At 37.0% G+C, this 22,877-nt stretch overlaps 1 protein-coding gene across 2 annotated transcripts in view; it reads left to right on the top strand.

Annotated features, from left to right (window-relative positions):
• LOC136253296 (uncharacterized) overlaps window positions 1-22,604 on the top strand; it is a 28,228-nt gene extending 5,624 nt beyond the window's left edge. For both annotated transcript variants that reach the window (XM_066045941.1, XM_066045940.1), the window contains 6 exons: window positions 4,452-4,507; window positions 4,560-4,610; window positions 6,507-6,608; window positions 8,285-8,536; window positions 11,488-11,800; window positions 21,656-22,604. In XM_066045941.1, the coding sequence (XP_065902013.1) occupies window positions 4,608-4,610; window positions 6,507-6,608; window positions 8,285-8,536; window positions 11,488-11,800; window positions 21,656-22,380 (1,395 nt within the window). In that variant the 5' untranslated portion in view covers window positions 4,452-4,507; window positions 4,560-4,607 and the 3' untranslated portion in view covers window positions 22,381-22,604. The remainder of the gene's footprint in view (window positions 1-4,451; window positions 4,508-4,559; window positions 4,611-6,506; window positions 6,609-8,284; window positions 8,537-11,487; window positions 11,801-21,655) is intronic.
• The last annotated feature ends 273 nt before the right edge of the window (window positions 22,605-22,877 follow it).

Below are 22,877 nucleotides of genomic sequence, written 5' to 3'. Positions count from 1 at the left end.
CAAGATGAAAAAGATGTGAAATCAAAGGTGGCAGCCAAGAAATGGCTGTGATGGTAGGTTAATGACAAAAAATTTAATAATGACAATTCAGGTGAATTTGGTGCTGAATGCTAGTGTAAGGCAACACAAATTCACCTAAATTGTCGTTATTAAAATTTTTGCCATTAACTTACAATCACAGCCATTTCTTGGCCGCCACCTTTGATTTCACATCTTGTGTCACCTTGGCTTTTTTGGAGGCTGCACCCTTTTTTTACAGCTTGGCTGTTTTTGATTAGATACAGTACTACCGTACTGTATGATATATATATGTATCAGTGGTGGTTGCAGGGGGGCCAAGGGGGGCTCTTGACTTCCCTCCAAATTTTGTAGTATACTAAGATTGATATAGTCTAATAAAGTAGTCAATCTAAGCAGTTACAGTATTAGAGTAGTGTGTAGCGAGCTATGTAAGGATTTTTACATACTTTATCAGTGATAAATGCATAGTCGGTGGGGTGGGCAGCTGTTGTCAGCAGGTTGTGACCTTTTTTTGGGTCTCACCTTACCAAACCAGAAAAGTAGTGTTACTTCATTTTGAACCCCCTTTCCATAAGCGTGGATCCGTCCCTGATATATATATATATATATATATATATATATATATATATAATACACAGTATTATAATATTTGTTTGATTATGCTTCCACACACAGATAGCTGTACGCTGATATAATTGTATTGTTGGGGCTACAGCATTCATATGTGGCTATCACAGCAAAAAAAATTGTGGTTTGCACAACCATACATTTTGAAAAAAGTATTTAGAAACAATCTTACATTGATTAAACCCAGGGGCGGATCCAGGGGGGGCTTTGGGGGCTGAAGCCCCCCCTTCATATTTAGGCTTTACTTGATCAATATGCTGAGTATTATAATGAAATTTTGTCTTAGCATAATTATATGATCACTAATAATACAAATACTCATAAAACCACCTTATAAACATCTTTCCAAGGTATTATCAGTGGATTTATGCTAAAGTTTATGCAACAAGGACCCGGATCAGCATTGGAGGTGTACAAGATCGAGATACTCTAATAGAGCAGTCATCTAACTACTCTAATAGAACATTCACTGGAAACATGTAGTTGGTTCTGCTATGGAATGTTTCTGTTATGGAATGTTTCCAAATCTGCCTGCACCTATACATACAATGAAGTGCATTGGTCTGTTTAAAAGGCTTCATTCATCTGCTTGTGTAGTTAATATGTATGGCAAAACTTAATTCAGGTACACAATTTCCATTGAAAATGCTCTCAGATTCAATCCTGTATTGTTCAAATTTCAAAATTTTCCACTTTCAACATTTTTATTCTAGCTAACATGCACCTATTCAGTGTTGTGCAATTGTGAGAGAGTGCATCATGTACTTGGTTGTCTGTACCTACCCAAACTTTTCCATTAGCAAAATGCTTCAGAGAGCCATACCTATAATCTAAAGGCAGTAGCTATATAAAATATCTACAGGCAGGAAATATTATGAATTTTATGTGGAAATGTCTCCAAATTGCAGTATTTAAGCATCTATTTTTCAAAATTTTCCTGGGGGGGGGGGGGGGGGGGCATGCCCCCAGACCCCCCCAGTTCCAGCATGCAAAGCATGCTGGGAAGTGCACACCTCTATCCAAGAGATTAGTACTTTGGGTTAGCCCCCCCCCCCTTTTATAAATCCTAGATCTGCCCATGAAACCTGTACACCATTTTATTTGCCTGCTAATAGAAAGTTCAAAACTCTTTCTGAAACCCCAATGGTATGCATGTCATGTATGTTTGTTTACACTGTATTCAAGATCATTATCATTTCTTCAATAAAATCACCTTTATTATGTATGTGCACAAGTGACTACAGGGCTGGAATAGGTGAACATTTAAATAATATAGTAATGAAAGTTATGGCTACGAATGTAAGCACCTATAGTTTAGTTGCTATACAAGTGATTTCACTTCCTTGCTCTTCCTACTGTCTAGTGCTATACAGACGTGCGGTTTCAGAAATTTCACTTGAATTCTCAGGATCAAACACGTCATTTTGTCTAGTGGCACAACAGTAATGTGTAGTAACAAGCAATACAGCACAGAATTTATATTCACCTCTTTGGGAATATAAGTTTAGACATACATATGTACTTGTAAGTCCTCTCAAAAGTTTCTTTGAAAGATTGTGGTGTTATAGAGCAGTCAAAGAAACTATTTATATAAATTAATATTCATATACAGTGTATGCATGAGAAAGAACCTTATTATTGTTTGAAATAAGGTGTTGAATTTCATGATTTTTATTTCCATGAGAAACTGCAGGTTTTTAGTCATGGGAAATAGATAGACCTTCTGTATTATACAGTAAGATAGTACTGTATAGTAGGGACCACAAATAGTAGGCGTGGTCCACAAAGTAAAATCACCCAAAAATCAGCCTCAATTTTTCCTGGCAACAATGAGGCAGTATTGGTTAGGTAAAACTAAGCCCAAACAAGCTTTCAGATCAACCCGAAAAGCTTTCAAAATGTTGCTATGGAATTTTAAAAATAATTTGTTTAACAGAATTTCTACTGACTGCCTGACTGACTGATTCCTTTAGGCAAGCGTGACTCAGTAACAGCTAAGGCTATGGGCTTGATTTTTTCACTGTTCGACATCACTTCAGCCCTAGAGGTGCTTTTTGGCATACCACTGTATGTACAATGCATTCTTCATGGACTTACCAGTGTCCTCCTTTGTGTCCCATTCATCTTTGCTGACAGCAAAAGTGTTGATTTGGCAATAGCACGTGATGGCTTTCCTTCATAATGGAGATCATCTATATTTTTCATAGTGTCTCTATTTTGATTGCAGAGGTGCTTTTTGAACAGTTCTCGATTTGTACTGCTGTGTAGCGGGTTGAACACAGCCAACAACAAAGCGTAAGGGATACCTTACTTTTCAGATGATAATTGATATAGCTGGAGCTCGCGGTGGCATTTCAGATGTGGTATGCGTGGGTTCACCAGTCATAATAATAATATGTACAAAAAAAGTCAACAAACAAGTACACAGAAAAAATTGGAATTTTCAACTAGAGAAGGGACCATAACACTTAGATAAAAGTACTGGAACAAGCTGGAGTAGTGCACGATATTAAATTACAGTAAAACAATAAGAAGTGTTATATCCCTACTGTGCTCAAGATACCATAATAAAAATGCACAGTAGGGATATAACACTTCTTATTGTTTTACTGTGATTTAATATCGTGCACTACTCCAGCTTGTTCCAGTACTTTTTATTGATGTGCTATGGTCCGTACTCTAGTTGAAAATTCCAAAATTTTCTGTGTACTTGTTTATAATAGTTTAAGTGTACAATATGCATCCTCAATTAATAGTAGTTAGAAACTGAAATAGTCTTTATAAATTATTTTACAGTGTTTGTCAGTGGATTCATGCTTGTAACAATGCGTAAACTCACTAAATATTTTTGTTTTGCAGGGGAAACATTACTATTTAACTGATCTTCATATACTATATTACTTCATGAATAATAGCAATCTGTTTAGTTTTGAGCATTGAAATATTCAGTGTCTTTTAGTGGATAGGGCTGCATGACTGCAGAAGCGGCAACACTGTTCATGTTAGTCAGGTTTCAACCTGACCCAATGCTTTGGCAATGTCTAATAGAGCAGTCAGATATTGTAATAGAGCAGTCAGTTGCCGGTGTTCTTGATTATTGGTTAAATATTCCTATATAATATGGGATAGGAGAAATTTTTTCCCTTTCTCAGGCTTGCTTTCTGTTTCACATTATTGTTATGTAATCTTAAAGTCTCCATTTCTGTTGACATTAGGTAATCCAAAAGCTGCAGCACACGGTCATGTTGCTGTAATCTAATGTAATGAAATGTAAGTGACCACCTAGCTGGAGCTGGCTATGCCCTCTGAGTATGATTTTACTTTTAGTTAAAATGTGGGCTATAGTACTTGCGATACATCATTCATGCCAGGTATATAGCAGTGCACTCTGGCCTGCAGCCCTCAAGATTGGGCATATATATCAGGCAAATCACTCTTGGCCATGGTATAACTGTTACATATGAAACTGGATTTGCAAAAAGGTGCTTTTTTCACACATCCATTTTTTGAACTTTGAATCTTCATAACCATTTTTAACATTGCTTGAAATTTTCCATAAGTGTAGCTACAGTATCAGGCTGCATTTTGATACTAAGAGCAGTGTAAGGAGTCAAAATTACATGATTTTGTTTGCTGGCATGTAAAATGTGTGGAAAAGGTACCTTTTACTAATCCAGTCACAGATATTTCTAGGGTTTATAATATAAACTCAACCATTATGTACATGCATTAATGTTATAGTGTGTGTGTATATATACAAAGTGTGTACATATCTAATCAGTTGCATGTTTACATACATATAGTGAGCAGTGGAACATTTACTCATCATCGCCGACATAGATCTTCTGTTTCTGATAATGTAAGTGAAATCAGCATTCTTCTGTGTTGCTCAAACACTTTATATTGCTCAGGTTACTTTGCAACTTACAAACGGTACAACAGATCCAGTTACATTAGAAATGGTAATGTGTTATTTGTTAGAGTATATTTGTTTATGCAAGTTAGTATTTTCATGGCATGATATACAGAAATTAGTTATGGATGTTGAGTTTCTTAAGAAGTTGTTAAAAGACACATTAAATAATTGACTCAAACCTCCGTAACAAAAAAAACTGTCAATAAAGGCAATCTGAGTGTGGGTGGCCAGGTTCTTGCCATTATCCATTATCACACTACATGGCAATATTGCTACCAATTATCACAAGACACTGCTGATGTACAGTTAGCAACACTGACAAGCACAAGTGCAGTGGCACTCAAATCATCTATTTGACATGTTTAATCAGTTTAACTACTTGCTCACAAAAATAATTCTGTAAATGTGACCCAGTCTGGGAAAACCGGGCTTATCACCTATTTAAAAGTATCGAGAAATGCCGGTTTTAAGTATTTAGTGTGTTGTAGCTCGCCAATGGTTGAAGCTATGTGTACCAAATTTTCACACGTTTTGCTCCAATTCCTTACCTTCCACAGCATCCACTGTGCAAGTAGCCAACAACTAAGTTTCCCGCCATTTTAGATAGTTTTTAGAACAAGGTTGACTATATCAGGTGAGCTGCAAAATGGGTGGGAGGTGGGGGGGCTGGAAGGCAGGCAAAATGGTGTTCAAAACTTGAAAAGGAAGGCCAAGAGATGAATTAGGCCAAGTTTGGACCATTGAGGTCTCAAAATTGGCTAAAATGAAAGGAAACTCACAGCAGAGGTGCTTATTCAACACTACAGAGTTGTACAGCCACATACAGGCATCCCCAGGCTGACCAGAGATCCATTAAGGCCCCACACCACACGTACAGATCACCACTGGGCTTGGGAAAAGCAGCCAACAAAACCAGACCACTCAAGTCTAGCTGATTTTGATTTTGCAATTAGATAGTTTATTCATGTAGCTTTGTGTCCTGGGTGATAAGACCAATTTTGTCAGACTGGTTCACAAATATTGTAATGTTGCAGGGCTCACTGCACAAACCTGACAATCCAAAAAACGTTGCTTGGCCCTTTATAGTGTGCATGGTGGCTACTGTACAAGTATAGAACCAATCGACCTCACAGGGTGTAGCTATTTTTCAGGATTTCCAGAGCACAAGGTCTGACTGTCCCGATTCAAACTATTTAGCAAGAAATGCAATACAATCTCTTTGGACTCTTTACTACATTAAAAACTGTTTAAAAGTGAATATTTATACCTAGCTAGCTACTGTACACTGCGTCAGTGCAGCTTATTAGACTAAGCTAGTATCAGTATCAACTTCTTTTTCCCCTCTTCTTTCTTCTCTACTTGCACACACTGAGCACTTTAGGCATACTTCATAACCAACATTGAGAAAGTTTATGATCCTCCTCAGTCCTGCCTCCAGTACGATGGGCACCACTGAACTGGCTCCTCCTTTTCCTATCCATGACTGGCCTATGGCTTTTGTCTGTCTTTCATCAGTCTACCATTACACATCTAATAGGACAATAAACTTACTGTCAGTTAGTAGGCTTAATATAGTACAACTGGATCCTACAATTGTAATTTTTCTGGAGTTGGTGTGTAAGGTATAATGATGTATGAATAATTTTCTGATGGCTATTAGCCCACACTATTAAACCCACTATCGATCATGAGATACCGATGTAAAAAAAGGAACAGGGTGAGTGCTTCATGTTTCACCTATTAGATGAATGTATAGTGATAAAGTTTTCTCACACGATTATCAGTAGGAAAAAAATTGCCGAATCTGGTGTAAGTGTAACCTGCAAGCCACAGAAATGAAAATGAATTGTTTTGTCAATTGAAGATAAGATTTCACACATAAATTTCAGTATAGACAGCATTACTTAGTACACGTGCATTATGTCTACTCATACCTTTACAGAGAGGCATAGTTTTGCAAAGACTAAACAAAATAAAACCTTGGAAGAAGAAGCTAGAACAATTGCAAGATGAAAATCATGGATTACGCAGGGAAGTGGAGAAAGTATGATGAGTTGTTAGTGATTGGTTGGGATATAAATTGCTAATGTGTGTGTAACCTTATATAATTTCATGGCTAATATAAACAATCATAACTTAAAATAAAATCACCTATTGGCTTCAAATAAAAACCAGGTTTGTTACTTCAATCAAGATCATTAATTTAAAGCCATGTTTTAACCAAGTAAAGTAATGCCTCAGGAAATAAGACAAAAAGGACAAATTTTCAATGCAAAGATGGCTCTAAAGATCACCAGAGATCAAATCTGTGATGTCACTATATCAAGTAGTAAAATAATGTCATAAGGAGTGCAGTTTGTGTGTAAAGTTGCGGGGTTGTATCAAATATGACACATTTTTTGCACAATGCCACTCTACTAATAGTGACACTTTATACAGCTGGGTTTTATTTTGCGAGTTTATAGTCTTAAACAAATGGCACTTAATGGATTTAGTCTAAGGCTCAAATGATTAGCTGAATATTCGGATTAATATTTGTTTGCTTTGTAGCCGAATAATGAAATTAACAAACGATTATTTGCACATGATCATTTATATGGTGACACGTGATTAGCTTTCAGTAATTAACGAAGTGGAAGGCGATGCTAATGAAAGCAACAAAAGGAAAGGACTATGGCGATAAAGCAAATGGTAGTAATAGAATTAGGCAGCCACTAATTGGTGAAGTGTACTAATCCCATGGTGAATCGCCGTAAGCGCAAGACCGGCTGGGCTTCGTACGGATTTGTGGCTTACTCCACGCTACTTCTACTTTGTTACAATCACTTTCCGCTATCACAGTATTGCTGTGATAATCCTTTCAGAAAGGGAATTATGGCATCTCTTTCTTAGTAAAGTTATTCATACGAAGCCACAAAGCTGTTTGTGGTTATTTGCAGGCTTCTTGGTAGTGGCCGCCTTAATTCAGTACTGAATTGCAATGAAACCTTACACCGATTATTCGACTACTGAATTTCATTAAAGCTGAGCAAATATTCGAATACAGTAAACCAGTATTCGTCTGAGCCTTAATTTAGTCATTAGCATTATAAACATATCTATGACTAGTTTATTCATATCGCCAAGAGTTAATAATAAGAGAGGATTAACTCTTGATATCGCTTTAAACATTCTTTTGTGCTTGTGTTTTGATTTTCTCTGCTTAGCTAATTGCATATCCATTTTATTCTGCATGTTCATATTGTTATACTTATATTTGGCCTCAGCAACATGTAGATTATTCACGATTAAAATTACATGGCCTAATATACATGTAAATACTCCTGAAAAGCATTTCTGCAGTTTCCACATAATTACCCTGTACATGTAGCAAGTAAAAGAAACACAGGCTTCAAAGTCAGTGTGTGGTCAACTTTGGGAAACTGGGAATCGCATGCACGGCGAATACAAAATGAATCCCACACATACAGGTGAATTACCCGAATGTATTATATTATTGTAACTTGGGAATTTGTGATTTGCCTGATACATACGCACAAACAGAAAGCCACCCACATGTTACTACCATTACTCAACACTAGTCAAATTCACTTCTAACTTTAGACACAGTCAGTATATGGACAAATCAGTGTGATGAGTATATTGGCCTGCAAACATGACAATATATTTACATAGGTGTTTAGCTACAATATATCAAGTGCTTTGTACTTTACATTGTAGATATTAAAACTTCCGCAACTATCCATTAAAAATTACATCCATAAGCAGTTAGCAGAGTACAAGGAAGAATTATGCAAGCTGGCCGGAAAGATAATGCCATTGAAGGATGAGCTTGATCAGCTGGATACTGGCAAGGAAACATTTCAGAAGGAATTATATCATGTAAAAACAAATATAAAAGTTATTGAAGATGAAATAAAGAAATATGAACAAGAAATAAAAAAAATTAAAGACAACAACAGGATCTTAAATGTAAGTACCTTATGGGTACAAGCAGTATAAGACTGGATCAGCTCACAAGCTTAAGTCATATATGTTTACAGTTGTGAAATCAATGGTAATGGCCAAGAAATGGCTGCAATGATGCTAAATTACTAATCTTTTTAATGACAAGTGTGATAATTAAAATGATTGGCATTACATGGCCATCACCTTTGATTTCACAACTTTTTCTTCACTCTGCACCACACCCTTTTTCACAGCTTGGCTCAGTGTTTTGGTATAGATCCAAGATCTTGTTCACTATGTATCATACAGTACGATAGTAACTGTATAGTAGGGACCACAAAGGAGTAGGCGTGGCCCACGGATAAATATCACCCAAAAACAGCTTCAATTTTCCCTGACGATGATGAGGCAGTATTGGATGGGTAAAACTAGGCCCAAAAAAGCTTTCAAATCGACCAGAAAAACTTCCAACAAGTTGCTACAGAATTTTTAAAATAATCCATTTAATGGAATTTTCTACTGACTGACTGACTGCCTGATGCCTTCAGACAAGCGTAACTCGATAACGGCTAAGGCTATGGGCTTGATTTTTTCACTGTTCGACGTCGCTTCGGCCCGACTGGTGCCTTTTGGCATACCGCAGTATGTACAATGCATTCTTCATGGACTTACCAGTGTCCTCCTTTGTGTCCCATTCATCTTTGCTGACAGCGAAAAGTGTCAATTTGGTGGTAGCACATGATGGCTTCCCTTCATAACAGAAATCGTCTGAATTTTTCGTAGTAGCTATTTTGATTGCAGAGGTGCTTTTCGAACAGTTCTTGATTCATACTGCTGTGTAACGGGTTGAACATAGCAGACAACGAAACATAATGGATACTTCACTTTTCCAATGACAATTAATATAACTGGGGCGCACAGCACCATTTCTTTCTTTTAGTATATGTGAGGATTGCAGAGGTGCTTTTCGGACAGTTCTTGATCCGAAACGGGTTGAACATAGCAGACAACAAAGTGTTATGGATACTTTACCTTTTAGACGATTGATATTGCTGGGGCACGCGGCTCCATTTCAGATGTGGTATACGTGGTTCACCAATCATAATGATTATTTACAAAAAAAATGTTAACAAACAAGTACACAGAAAAATTTGGAATTTTCAACTAGAGTAGGGACCATAGTACTTCAATAAAAAGTACTGAAACTAGTTGGAGTAGTCCATGATATTAGATCACAGTAAAATAATAAGAAATGTTATATCCCTACTGTGCTCAAGATACCATAATGGAAATGCATAGTAGGGATATAACACTTCTTATTGTTTTACTGTGATTTAATATCGTGCCTACTCCAACTTGTTTCAGTACTTTTTATCGATGTGCTATGCTCCCTACTCTAGTTGAAAATTCCAAATTTTTCTGTGTACTTGTAAGAGACAAGCTCTCCACATATGTACATTCAACTTACAGTGTACACAATACTGTAGATTAATTGGTTTTCACTACGTATAAGAGCTTGCTCCATAATTATGGAACCATGGAAATGTGAAATGTGTTTTTCAGGTTCTTGCTAGCATTTCTTTTGTTTTTCATTGATTATTCCTGAAATTATTCCCTGATATGCTATATTTTCTGGGGAGATACTTGAAACACAGCTGGCATAAGGGATCATAAATCATGCACTTTTTGCAATGCTCATAATGTCACTGTACAACTGTGATATCATCAACACTTGATACACATGACTATTTCCTCAAGGGATACCCATTGGTACTACTACCGGAGGACAAGAATAGCTGTTCTGCTTGTTATAAAGCATTTGATACACATCAAAAGTTGCATAGTGATACATTAAGTCATGGATCTATTTTATGTGTACTAAATTTTCAACTAGCTGACCAACTTACGCCTTCAGTCAAGCACTGTATATAGTAGCTCGACACTGCGTGCTTGATTTCTTTGCTATTAATCATCACTTAGGATTGAGATGTGCTTTTTTGCCTAGCACAGTCTACACATACTGTATTATTATACATCGTGGGCTTACTTTAGTCTGCCTATGTGTCCAATTTTTCTCCACTACCATGTAGGCATGGTAACAATAATGGCTTCTTGTTCATAACAAGGGACCATCTGTAGTGACTGGATTGATTGCAAGGGTACATGCTGTACTTTTAATAGGCTTGCACTAACTATGTCAGCATGATTTTGAGTATAATAGGTTTTAAAAGCATCAAAAATTATGCTTGCATAATAGGACATTTTTCAAATTAAATTGCATATCTGTGCACCAAAAAGCTAGCAAAACATGAACACTATGCATTATTACTGCATTTCATATCAAACTCTTTATTATTTTACTCTACCATTTCTTTGCACACTGTAGAAAACCAAGGTACTCTAATAGAGCAGTCACTTATGCTTATACGCCATCCAAAATATCCTCACAAAACTGTTAACTTTTTTGATAACTTAATAAAATTATATATTAAGCTTGAATACAGGGTTTCTCTCTATAATAATGAGCTATTTTCTCAAGGCATAATTGGCCCAAACATTTGTGTTACAATGTGTTTGGAGTCATTCTTACCTTTGATGTGGTATGCTCAGGTTCACCAGGCACAATCATGTTACAAAAAGCACAAAATAGGTATCTTAAAATTTGAGTAAGGATCATAGAAATAACAAAGGTGTCACCGACAATATTATTGCAACTATATTAGTAGACATTTAATCTGTACTTCATTCATGCATTAGTAACAAGCTGCACCTCCCCTGCTCCACTAGTTGATCCCTTCTCAAGTATATATACATTTATTGCATTAATAAAATTCCTGAAATTAGCATGTGTGTGTGTGTGTGTGTGTGTGTGTGTGTGTGTGTGTGTGTGTGTGTGTGTGTGTGTGTGTGTGTGTGTGTGTGTGTGTGTGTGTGTGTGTGTGTGTGTGTGTGTCGATGGCCATTTCCTAATGTAGGATCAAGGACAATTGCCAGCAGATAAAAATGATCCAAATATACATGTAAATGATCGTGGTTATCTTAAAGCACTAGTACAATGCATAACTATTGACACAAATGGAAACCATCACAAAAGACTTAGAAAAGCAGTTGCCATGGAAGAATGTTCTAGTGAAGATGGTGGAAACAAGTCTATCAAAGACCTTTTTAACCTAGATCGACTTAAAGAGCTCCAGGAGATGTACAAGGATTCTGATCTTCAGGAATCCAGGCAGTTTTACCTGAATGGTATCAAGGAACTGTTTACAAGTTCTAGGACTAGAGGTGGAGGTATGGACATACGTATTCCTTATATACAAGTAGAAGGAAAAATTTGGAATTTTAAGCTGGATTAGGGATCAAAGAATGAAAAAGCAGAGAAACAAAGGAACAGCTGAAAGTTGTGAAACTGAGACAATGGAGGTTGCCTATACCTGCAGATATACCCTACTCTTCAGTCTATAACCATGACTGAATTAGGGATTACATGTCCACTAGTATATCTGCAGATATAGGCAACCTCCCTTGTTTTGCAACTTTCAGCTGTTCCCTTGTTTCCCTGATTTTTCGTTCTTTGATCGCTAATCCAGTTTAAAATTCCTACTTTTTCCTTCTACTTGTTTGTTTACTTTTTTAATAACACAATCATGACTACTGAATCCACGTGCACCACATCAAAAGAAAGAATTGTGGCAGGTAAGGCACCAGCCATTCCATAAAATAATTTTGCATCTGAATGTGTGCCCCAATAATCAATTACGCACTGAACAGTGGGGTGGCCATTACGCTTCGTTTGTAGCTATGCTCTGCTCGTTACACAGTGTTACAAGTGAAGAGCAGCACAAGAAACTTCTCTGCAATGAATCCAGTCACTATGGAAAATGTGCATGAAAAGCATGACACAGCCAGATGGAAGCCATATCGTGCCATTGCAAATTGACACTTTGCATTGTCGGCGAAAAGAACTGGAACACAAAGGAGGACAAAGGTAGGTCCATAATACATGCATTGTACATACTGTGGTTGGTGAAAAGGCACGTCTTGGGATGAAGCGACATCGAACAGTGAGAAAATCAAGTCCGTATACACTGTAAATTCAAATGGGTACAAACAACCCAAATTTTTGGGTTGAAAATTTTTGGGTTGTTTTACCTGCAATTCAAATGACCGATGTTTTGGTAGTAATGACCCAAGGATGTATTGGTTTATTTTAACTTTGTAAGATACAGTCATATTACCCAGATGCTCTATAGTCTCTTCAACCTCGTTTGAAATAACTTTGCCATCATGGTCATTTTAACCATCTGTGGTAAAATTAATCCATGTCACAAAAGATTTGTTAATTTGTTTGTTTGTTTAAATTAATTAACAAGTCAGTCATCATCAGTAATAACATACATTAATGTATCTATGACACATATTCACAATAATTGTTACATACTGCATTTTGATACTTTAAACATACCTGGTCTTATAAAGTTTTTCAAATTGTATTTAAAACCTATGTTCTCCATGTTCACTTTTGATTGTGGGATGTAACACAACTGTTATAACGGCCAGGGTACTGTAAATTTAACCATGTAGCTGGTCATCTAAACTTTGCCATAGTAGACTTGACAATTCACACTCAAATCACCAAAATATGTTATTTCAACATCCTAAGTGAACAGTTGTATTGACCTTCTTATTTTTACTGATTTAGTTCAAATACCTACTCCGGTTACAACCACTTTTAGATGGTCATTTTAACCAAAACTTCTGCTGTTTAAATTTACCCATGGAGGTCAAATTGATCCATTTGAATATAGCCTTATCCATTGTCAAGTTATGCTTGGCTGAAGGCGTCAGTTAGTAGAAAATTCAGTTAAATAGAATTTTTTTTAAATTCCATGGAAACTTGTTGGAAGGGTTTGGGGTCACATTTTTGGGCTTGGCTATGTCTAACCAATACTGCCAAGCTGTTATGAAGGAAATTTGAGGCTGGTTTTAAGGTGATATTTTTAGGCAAGAAAACCCAAAACTTCATGATCCCAGTACTACTGTACTGTATGATACTACCTAGTTCCTGTTTGTTAGGTTAGGATAATCCAAAGGCTGCAGCACATGTTGATGTCAGACCTTCAGTGCTGGTCACTGTAAAGCTGTAATAATAATAAATACAGTACTTTGGTTAAAAGGAAGAAAATCCATCCCTCCTGTAGGAGGCTTAGTGTGGCACCTGACTAGATATTGGGTGGCCTGCAGTTCAAATAGGAGGGATTTTGTTCCTTTCTTTATCCCATTTTCTGTTTCAGCTTATTGTTAGCTACTATCAAGACACAAGGTAGTGTGTCGTACCCAGCACACCACATTGTGAGCATATTTGCAGGAAGAAACAAAGCGTGGTTTTCACACATATGTAGCTCCATGCTCCCTTCTCGAATTAAAATCATTTTTATACTGCAAATGCCCTCCACCTTCTGGACCCCACATACAAAATTTGAGAAAGATTGCTTAATGCAATCGTGAAATATAAGCCTTCACAATTTGGCTTAATTTCTTCAGGTTTTTTTCTTCGTTAGGGGCTTGGGGGGGGCTTAGATTCTTTTCGCACACTTTACAACAACCATTATAAAATTCAAATGTGTAGCTCAATTGTCATAAAATTCAAATGTGTAGCTCAATTGTCTTGAGCTTTGGTGCACTTTACAAACGTATTGTGGCACAATCATGTACCACGTTTGGTGCAAATCTGAATAATATTCATCGAGTTATAATTATGGACGATTATTTGCATTAAAAAGGCCAACTTGTTGTCACACCTACAGGGTAAACCACTTATGTAAAAATTGGTATGCATAAGTATAGGTGAACCATCGTAGCTCAAACTTTTTGTGGTTTAAAACAAATCACATTGACAGCTACAGAGTTACAAGGCAAAAACCAAACAATTGTAAACTATGGGGTCAAAATACTCTAATAGAACAGTCACTGCGAGGTAAAAAAAGATGCATTAAAAATGTCAAAAAAAGTTACTGACCAGCGTTTGAACCAGGGACCTCCATACTGAACATCCAAATCCTTAACCACTGAGCCGCTATTATCACTGCTGATTACCTCACTTTATTTCTACTTTATGAATGCTATGATTTACTCAATAGTCAAGTTCATAATTTCATAGATCTTTCATAGATCTACCAATGGAAAATCTAGATTGTTCTAGAACATTCTACAAAAATTATGGAAATAACCATGTCATGTGGCCAAGTACAGCACAGCCAGTGTGGGTGGGCAATACTCATTTTACAAAACCAGAAAATGCCATTTTCATGTATCCGTCGCAGCCTTTTTACAGGTGAGATTCAGCCTTTGATATCCGACAACCAATAATGAGGATGGAGCTCGTGTAGACATTTATGCTTCAGGATTCTAAGGAGGTAAGCAAACATCTGAAGGCATTTTTATGTCAAAGTTAAGGCTATTGCACCTTCATATCATGGTACCCAAGTATCCTCACCGTAGTTTATCGACGTTTTAAACGTGAGAAGCAATGGAAGTATGAACAACAAAATTGACATTGGTTCTTTTACCCCACTTGTATTTTCAACATTAAGGGATGGTATGGGTCATGCTGCTCAGTGCTGTATTTTACAGAAGACTTGCTCTCCTTGTCTCTCTTCAGAAGGAGTAGTGTCATATAGTTCTGTGATGTCAGGGTTGTGGCAAGGGGTGCTGGTAACCCTGGGAATAATAACATAAAATTTTAAATAAAAAAGTTCTCATGTATCCGTAGCTGTGCAGTGCTTGAACGGCATTAATTAACCATTTCTGCAATGGAAACTTCCTCAGGGTAGGGCATCTCCCATTCCTAGTTTGAGTCAAATCTGCCCAGCCATCATTGGGATATACACACCTTCAAAATTCATCTTATTTCAGCCATGCAGTCTTTGATGATTCCTGTAGTAAAGGGAAAAAGTTACAATGAATTATTAAGGTCAACCATAGGCTGGCTTTGGAACTTGCTATTGCAAAAAGAAATGATATTTACACAAAAACAGCCAAGCTGTGAAAAAAGGTGCAGCCTTAAAAATCCTGGGTGACGAAAGTTATGAAATCAAAGGTGGTGGCCAAAAAATGGCTGCAATGATGTTAATGCTAATGAAATTTGATAATGGCTGTGCATTGTTAAACTTTATTAGTATAACATCATTGCAGCCATTTTTTGGCTGCCACCTTTGTTTTCATAACTTTTTTCACCCAGGCTTTTTAAGGCTGCACCTTTTTTCACAGCTTGGCTGTATATACAGTAAATTACAAGTGCTTATAATCAATCATAACTCACAACTGAAACAAGCTACAAAGATGGAACTTGGCTCAGTCTGTGCTTGGCTCAGTCTCACAGCAGTCTTTTGGCTCAGTCTCAGTCTGTGCTTGGCTCAGACTTGGCTCAGTCTGTGCTTGGCTCAGTACCTGGCTCAGATTCACAGCAAACTTGAATTCACCTTTTCATTTGTACCAAGGATCAAGGCAATTGAATTACACGTTTATAGCAATTTCTGCAAAGTGTGCAAAATAAATCAGAGCCCCTGTATGGCATAACATGAGAACAAAACATTAAAAAAGTGTCAAAACTTTGAATGCCTATATTTTGCAAATGGCAGTTGCAAATTTAATCAAATTTGCTGTGTGGTCTATCCTACCTGGCAGACAGCTACATGTATAATGCAAAAACATATGCAAATTTACACAAGGGATGCATCAATGTAATACCCTTTAGACCATTTCCAGTACTTGTAGCTGCTTGTAAAGTTTTCTGCCAAATCAGATAAAAGATCTAAGCAGTTGGACAAGTGAAGTACAGTAGTATCACAAGTGCTCACAAAGGGCAGGAGGGTGGGGGATGATGGGATACTAATTAAAAGAGATTGACTTCAAAATAAAGGCAGATGACAAATGAAGTCCAGACGCAAGGTTACAGGGCTGTGCTGGCTTCTTAATTAGTGGCTGATATGCAGAAAAATCAACACAGAAAAATCCAATCAACTTTATCAGACCATCAACCAGTTCACCACTAATTATTGCTAAGCCAGGCCCTTCCAAAATCAGAAACCACCATTTGAGCTCGCCACACCACACAGAAAAGATGTCTCTTAACAGCAGTTTGAGTAATACCAAGGGTCATAACTAATAATATGATATTGTAGCTATCCAGTAGTAGCGGTAGTTTGATTTTGCCTGATGTGTGATTTACATTGGTTTTGCAAAATCTGGTCACATAAAAACCATGGCAATGAGGTGTATTGCACTTATGACTCTGAAGTCAGAGGAAGTTTACTGTTGATAAACCCTGAGATGAAGCCAAGGGGTTTATCAACAGTAATCTTCTAATGACTAAGGAAAAGGAGTGTATATAAGTGCAATACACCAAAGTGAGCCATAGTTCATATAATATACCATGTGTCTAAATCAACCCGCACTACACAACATACTAAACACCCATGCACACATACTAACTTACTAACACGACTTACACTTATTAGTTTGGCATGGTAAACACACTGGTAGCTTTCCTCTCACAAGTCAGCTTGATCAAAATGGTAGTGACAACCGATTGTGGGAATTAGTAATCTAGGAATATTAGTGTGACATGCCTCAAACCACAGGTGTGTATATATGCACTGTATTCTACAGGTGAGTACAGCTGTATATACTCACCTGTTCCCAGGTAAGTACACACACATATATATATATGTACTAGATAAATCACTGCCATGAGTGCTATATGGAAAATATAGCATGAAAAGAGTGGGCAACAAAATATAGCATTCGGCTTCACCTCGTGCTATATTTGTCTCTTGCCCACTCTTTGAGTGCTAGCATAAGCAAAAGGCAGTGCTTTGACTTGTATAGAGAACTGTCAACTTGAGGTACACACACAACACACATGAAACAATTAGAAACTCACGAAGGAGTGTTATCATGGGTAGAATAGGCATTGCACCTGTGTTGCACTGGTCAGCTAGCACAGTCAGGCTATCAGCCTACACTGGCTTGGTTGATTGGTTGTACTGACCAGAATGAGTGATTACTTACTTAAAGTAGGCTATTAGCCTACAAAATAGACCTGGCAGTTTTATAACTACCTGATATAGAACTGTGGTCTATTAAAGTGTTCTATAACTGACCAATATAGAACACTTGGGCTTTTATGGTGAATATAAAACCTTCTTTTTTTTTTACTTTTATACTCCCACGCAAAGTTCTTTTAATATATAAATATATTTATATATGTACCACTTTCACACCTATATGTACCACTTTCACACCTCCTGTTCAGATCAAAGGAAAGCCAGTACATAAATATCACATATTGCACTGACTCAAAATGTTAAAGAGATATGTACCACTCTGTGTGGGCAGTTCAAAGGCACCGTCAGTGCCATAATTTGTATATTGCACTGCTGCATACCGCAGCAAGTGCATTATAACTTATAACACACTGGTTGCGGTTTTGTAGACCACAACGAGTGCATTATAAGTTATAATGCACCGACCGCAGTGCAATATACAGATATTTCACTGGCTGCGGTTTTGTGCAGCATAGCACAAGTGCCGGTGGCGAAGACCACTACAACACCTCACCTAATAGGTGGAAAGACACTACACAGATCACTCGAATTCTTTTATAGCCTGACATGTAAAGGTCGATTGTGGGCCATAACGTCACCAATACGTATAATGTTTACAAGCAGCCAATGGCGATCGAAAAAGCCAACGCGGGTGGCCACAACTCTAGTCTACATAATTATATATAAACATACTTATACACCTTACTAGTCTGGTGCCATCTTAGCCCAGATTAAACTTTAGTCCACTTCGACAATGACTCAATAAAACAAATATATTCTAAATAATACTAACCTTTACGTTCGATTGTGGTAACCAGTTTTTTCATGCCACCAGATTCGAGTTTAGCCAGTGTGAATAGTAAGAATTAGAGTTTAGTAGTTAGGTTTTGTTTACTTAAACCATCTATTTAGCTGATTTTTTTTGCTCGAGAGAATCACTATGGCGATTAGTCTGGTGCTTAGTCTATATGGCATGAATTCACGCTGGCATGCTGAGCACTACATGATGAGAGTGGAACAGCGAATGCAGGTTAGTGATATAACCCATAGCGTACTAGCTTTCAATATCTCAGGTGGCTGCAGTACTGCAGGGGGAACGTCATCGCAACGTCAGGCTTGGTTACCCACAATTGATGTTAGAAACCTGGCCTTTATAAGTGTTACAGCTGTCTTGTGAGACTCTCCCCACCTATTAGGTGAATGGTACATAACAGTTATACAACGTGTACTCGTGCTCTGCCTATACAAGATATATGCACTGTACCAGTGCATATATGCCTTAACGAGATATACGCACTGCTACAGTGCATATTTAATAGTTGTACCACGGCTGCGAGGGATTTTGCTGATATATACAGCCAAAGCCTGAGGGCTGCAGGTGTATATGTCAGCAAAATCCCAAGCAGCCATGGTATAAGTGATATATATCACTTGGGGTGCACTCACCTAATAGGTGAAAGAACTACTGAGGACTCATCTCATTTGTTTTATACAGTAGCATCTGACAATCAATTGTGGTTTTAAAAGCGTGGGCTAATAGCCATCAAAACATTGTCCATATGTTAAAATGTCATTAATACATTACTATGTTTCAACACGCTATGTTAGAAAACTTGCGATTGTGGGATTCAGTTTAATTGTTATCATCTTTGTACTAAGTTAAGCCAACTAACTTCGCTATTGGGGAAGTAAGTAAGTTATTATATTAAGTTAAGAACTTAGGACTGTAAGTTACTAACCTATTTCAGCATAGCAGTAGTAGTTATTCCGTTCTGTGGTCTGTTCAAAGGCTGATATGCGGTGGGTAGAAATACGCATCCACGATTGCCCAAACAATTATTTTGTGCCCTCATTATCCTTTACTAACAACCAACTAGTCCATCTTAGAGAATATACTCAGTTTAGCAACCGCTACAAAATCGAGTCCCACAGTGCAAAGCTCTATGTCGCTCAATATAACGAGTCAAAGCATATCATTACTTTGGACTGGCTGGGAATCAAAGTCATTGGCAAACCGCTTTCCCATGATATTGCCCGGACAATATCTTGATATTGCCTGGGCAATGTGCGAGTTAAACACCAAGCAGTGCCTTTGAACGCTCACGCTAAGTGGTATACATCTCATTAAGCCATTGCGTATATCTCATTGACTCAAGACATTGCACACCTAATAGGAGTGCACACTATATCCAAAAATCATCAGATTTCTTTGATGTTATACTTTAATCTCTCTTCTCATATATAGGGAAGCAAGCAAACTGTGATTGTGGAATTGAATTTTGCCAAACAAGCTGTGATTGTGGGATTCAATTTTAATACATCAACAGTAGTTTGTTTTTTGCTTTTGTAAATGTAGTAATTAAAGTAACATAATTAACACTAGTCTCTTAACATTGTTATATTAGCAAAAGTAAAATCAAACAACTGTTTGATATATTATAATTGAATCCCACAATCACAGTTTGTTTGGCAAAATTCAATCCCACAATCACAGCTTACTTGGTTCCCTATATAAGAGAAGGGTATAGCAACTAAAGATTTAGCCAGGAAAGTCTGCATGTTAAAGTAGACTTTGCATGTATATATACACTTGCTCTCAAGCCTGTGGCCCTCGGACATATGCATATATATCAGGCAAAGCACTCATGTCCGTGGTATAACTATTACATAATAATTATTATTATATTACTTGTTATGCATACTTTGTAGCATCTATTATATACATGAGTATCTCAATCTTGCCTTGACTGAGCTACACAGTAGGATGTTCTTCATTGTCATATCTCATTTCTTACAGCAAAACAGCTGTCTATGCTATTAGTGGTCATGGTCGCCATGCTCTGACTTTTATAAGGGTATGGTCACAATGTAACTGTTTTATCCCAGTAAAACAGATGATAAGTGCATGCACAGCTATGGGTATCTATACTTTCTCTTATAGTAGCTTATTAAATGTTTCAAATAGTTTTGTGGTGCCTATATAAATATGTGAGAAAATTGTTGATAAGGAAATTAAATTAACTTCTCTGTATGGTTTACTTGCATAGTGTTAAGTGTAAGTATCGTACAAGTGTAAGCATCATTCACTGGTTCTAAATATTGAGAGCAATGTTTGGCTTTTTTGTGAACTCTTGTGGGACAATGAACCTCGTGATAATCGAAGGGAATGCTTGGTGAAATACCCATGATACCGTACCATCATGATACTTCGATACCCATCCTTTCAGCATGGCACATGTGACTGCTAAAGGTGATTGGCAGAAAAACTTTGGCGATTGTGATATTATTTTCCTAATTCACCAAAGTTTTTTCACTGTCAATGTTTTTTACTGTACGGTATTGCCATGCTCTAACAAAACAGTCAGCACTTGAGCAAATCTTGATTGTGAAAATATAATTTTGAACACAATAGGCAAGCACAATAGGAAATTTTCAAAACATAATTGACTCAAGCCTAATGGTCATCGAATGAACAGGGGTACATATACATTACTAGTCGAAGAATTAAATTTTACTGTTCCATTTATTTCTTTAATGTGATATGCAATTATAGTTCACCTGCATGTAATAAACGATTATAAATATAAAAATTATACGTTTTACATACAGTATGAGTAGGGATGATACATAGATTTGCAATAAAACAAAGGAGCTGCATCTGCAGTATACCGGTTGGCATGTAACCCCTACTTTATCCATGGCTGCACCATTGACAGACTGTATGTGACTAAAGATGAATGTGCACTAGTATGGTTTAATGACCTCACTGCTTTTTTATTTCTACTCAAAACTAAAAATTTTCCTTCTTAAGCTATAGTCTTGCTAATATAATCATCTATATAGAAATTCCTCACTTCACCCACATATATATGGTGCCATCACTGTTGGCCAAATTGTTTTGTATATATAGGGTAAATAGTGTGTGTGTGTGTGTGTGTATTATTTTTATCACAGCACACAAATTTGAATTGTTAAATTATACTATTAGCATGTAGCTACCTACATGTATGCATGGTATTATTTCCATCTATTGTTGTAGCATTAATTTACTACACCGGTTATGGAGAGGAAGGAACAGGAAACTGGTGCTTCAAAGATGGAACAATTAGCTTCCTAGATATTTTCACTCTTTATAAAAAATACCTCACAGGAAAGTTACTATACATTGCTACTGACTGTAGCTACTCAGGTCAGTGGGTAGTAGAGTGTGCTAAGTGTTTGGATGAGATGGGAATCGGAGCTTGTGGTCATCAGACCAGGGAACAAGAAATATTGATCAAGGTGTGGGCATCTTGCGAACCTCAACAGAAAGCTACTTTTGGTGCTCATATGACACAAGATGGGCTTATGTTTGATATTTACAATAAAACCATTTACCATGACAACTGTAAAAGGTTATCAAACTCACAGACAACTTATGGATGTGACTTTACATGGCCCACATGTACTGAACCATTATCAGAAACATGTCGCCTACAAGAAATACAGCACACTGATTCTAAATACTCGTGGAAATGGGAAGATGTTGTTTCCATTGACAAAAAAAAGATGCCACTATGTCATTTAGTAAGATATACAGGAGAACAATGGTTTTATGTCCTGCTTGAGAATGGGCAAGAGGAAAGTTTAAAATCACAGGTTGATGCAGGTCACATTGATACTACTAATATAAAGGGATTCATTATTGCACATGGCTGGGGTAAAAATCCACCCAACCACACTAGAGAAAAGGTTATCACATTGTTCCCATCATACATTTCTTGAATAGCTGGTAATTTAACTACATAGAATTTATCTCTCTAGATGTTTTATTTAGCATGCATATACTACATTTTAGGCATATTTTAGGCATTAAACTAAGCTGTCACTTACTGATTTGGTAGGCCATTTGATTTAAAAGCAATGTTTGATTTGTTGCTTGATTTTGTACCACATTTAATTAAAAATTTCAATGATGTACATCAGTTTTGTTATTATTATTTGTTATTTGGAGCTCTGTTGTTTGATATCATAAATGGTCATCGATACAATATCACAGTAAGTATCAATTTCTTACAGTAGGCACAAAATCTACACTGTGCCAGTTGCGTGGTGGAAGAACCTTATGTGCCATTTGTTTATGGAAATCAATCTAGATGTGCCAACATGAGCATCAAAGGAAGTGATAGCAAAGTTGAAAATTAGTTACCTTTACAGCATTTGTTGTCAATCAAGAGTAATTAAGCAGTATGGTACAGCTGAGCTGGCCTACTGCCAAGCTA

Source organism: Dysidea avara, chromosome 4, assembly GCF_963678975.1.
Source record: "Dysidea avara chromosome 4, odDysAvar1.4, whole genome shotgun sequence".
In the NCBI taxonomy this organism is placed as follows: Eukaryota; Metazoa; Porifera; class Demospongiae; order Dictyoceratida; family Dysideidae; genus Dysidea; species Dysidea avara.
The sequence above is the reverse complement of the archived record's forward strand: the minus strand, read 5'-3'. Positions and strand labels throughout refer to the sequence as shown.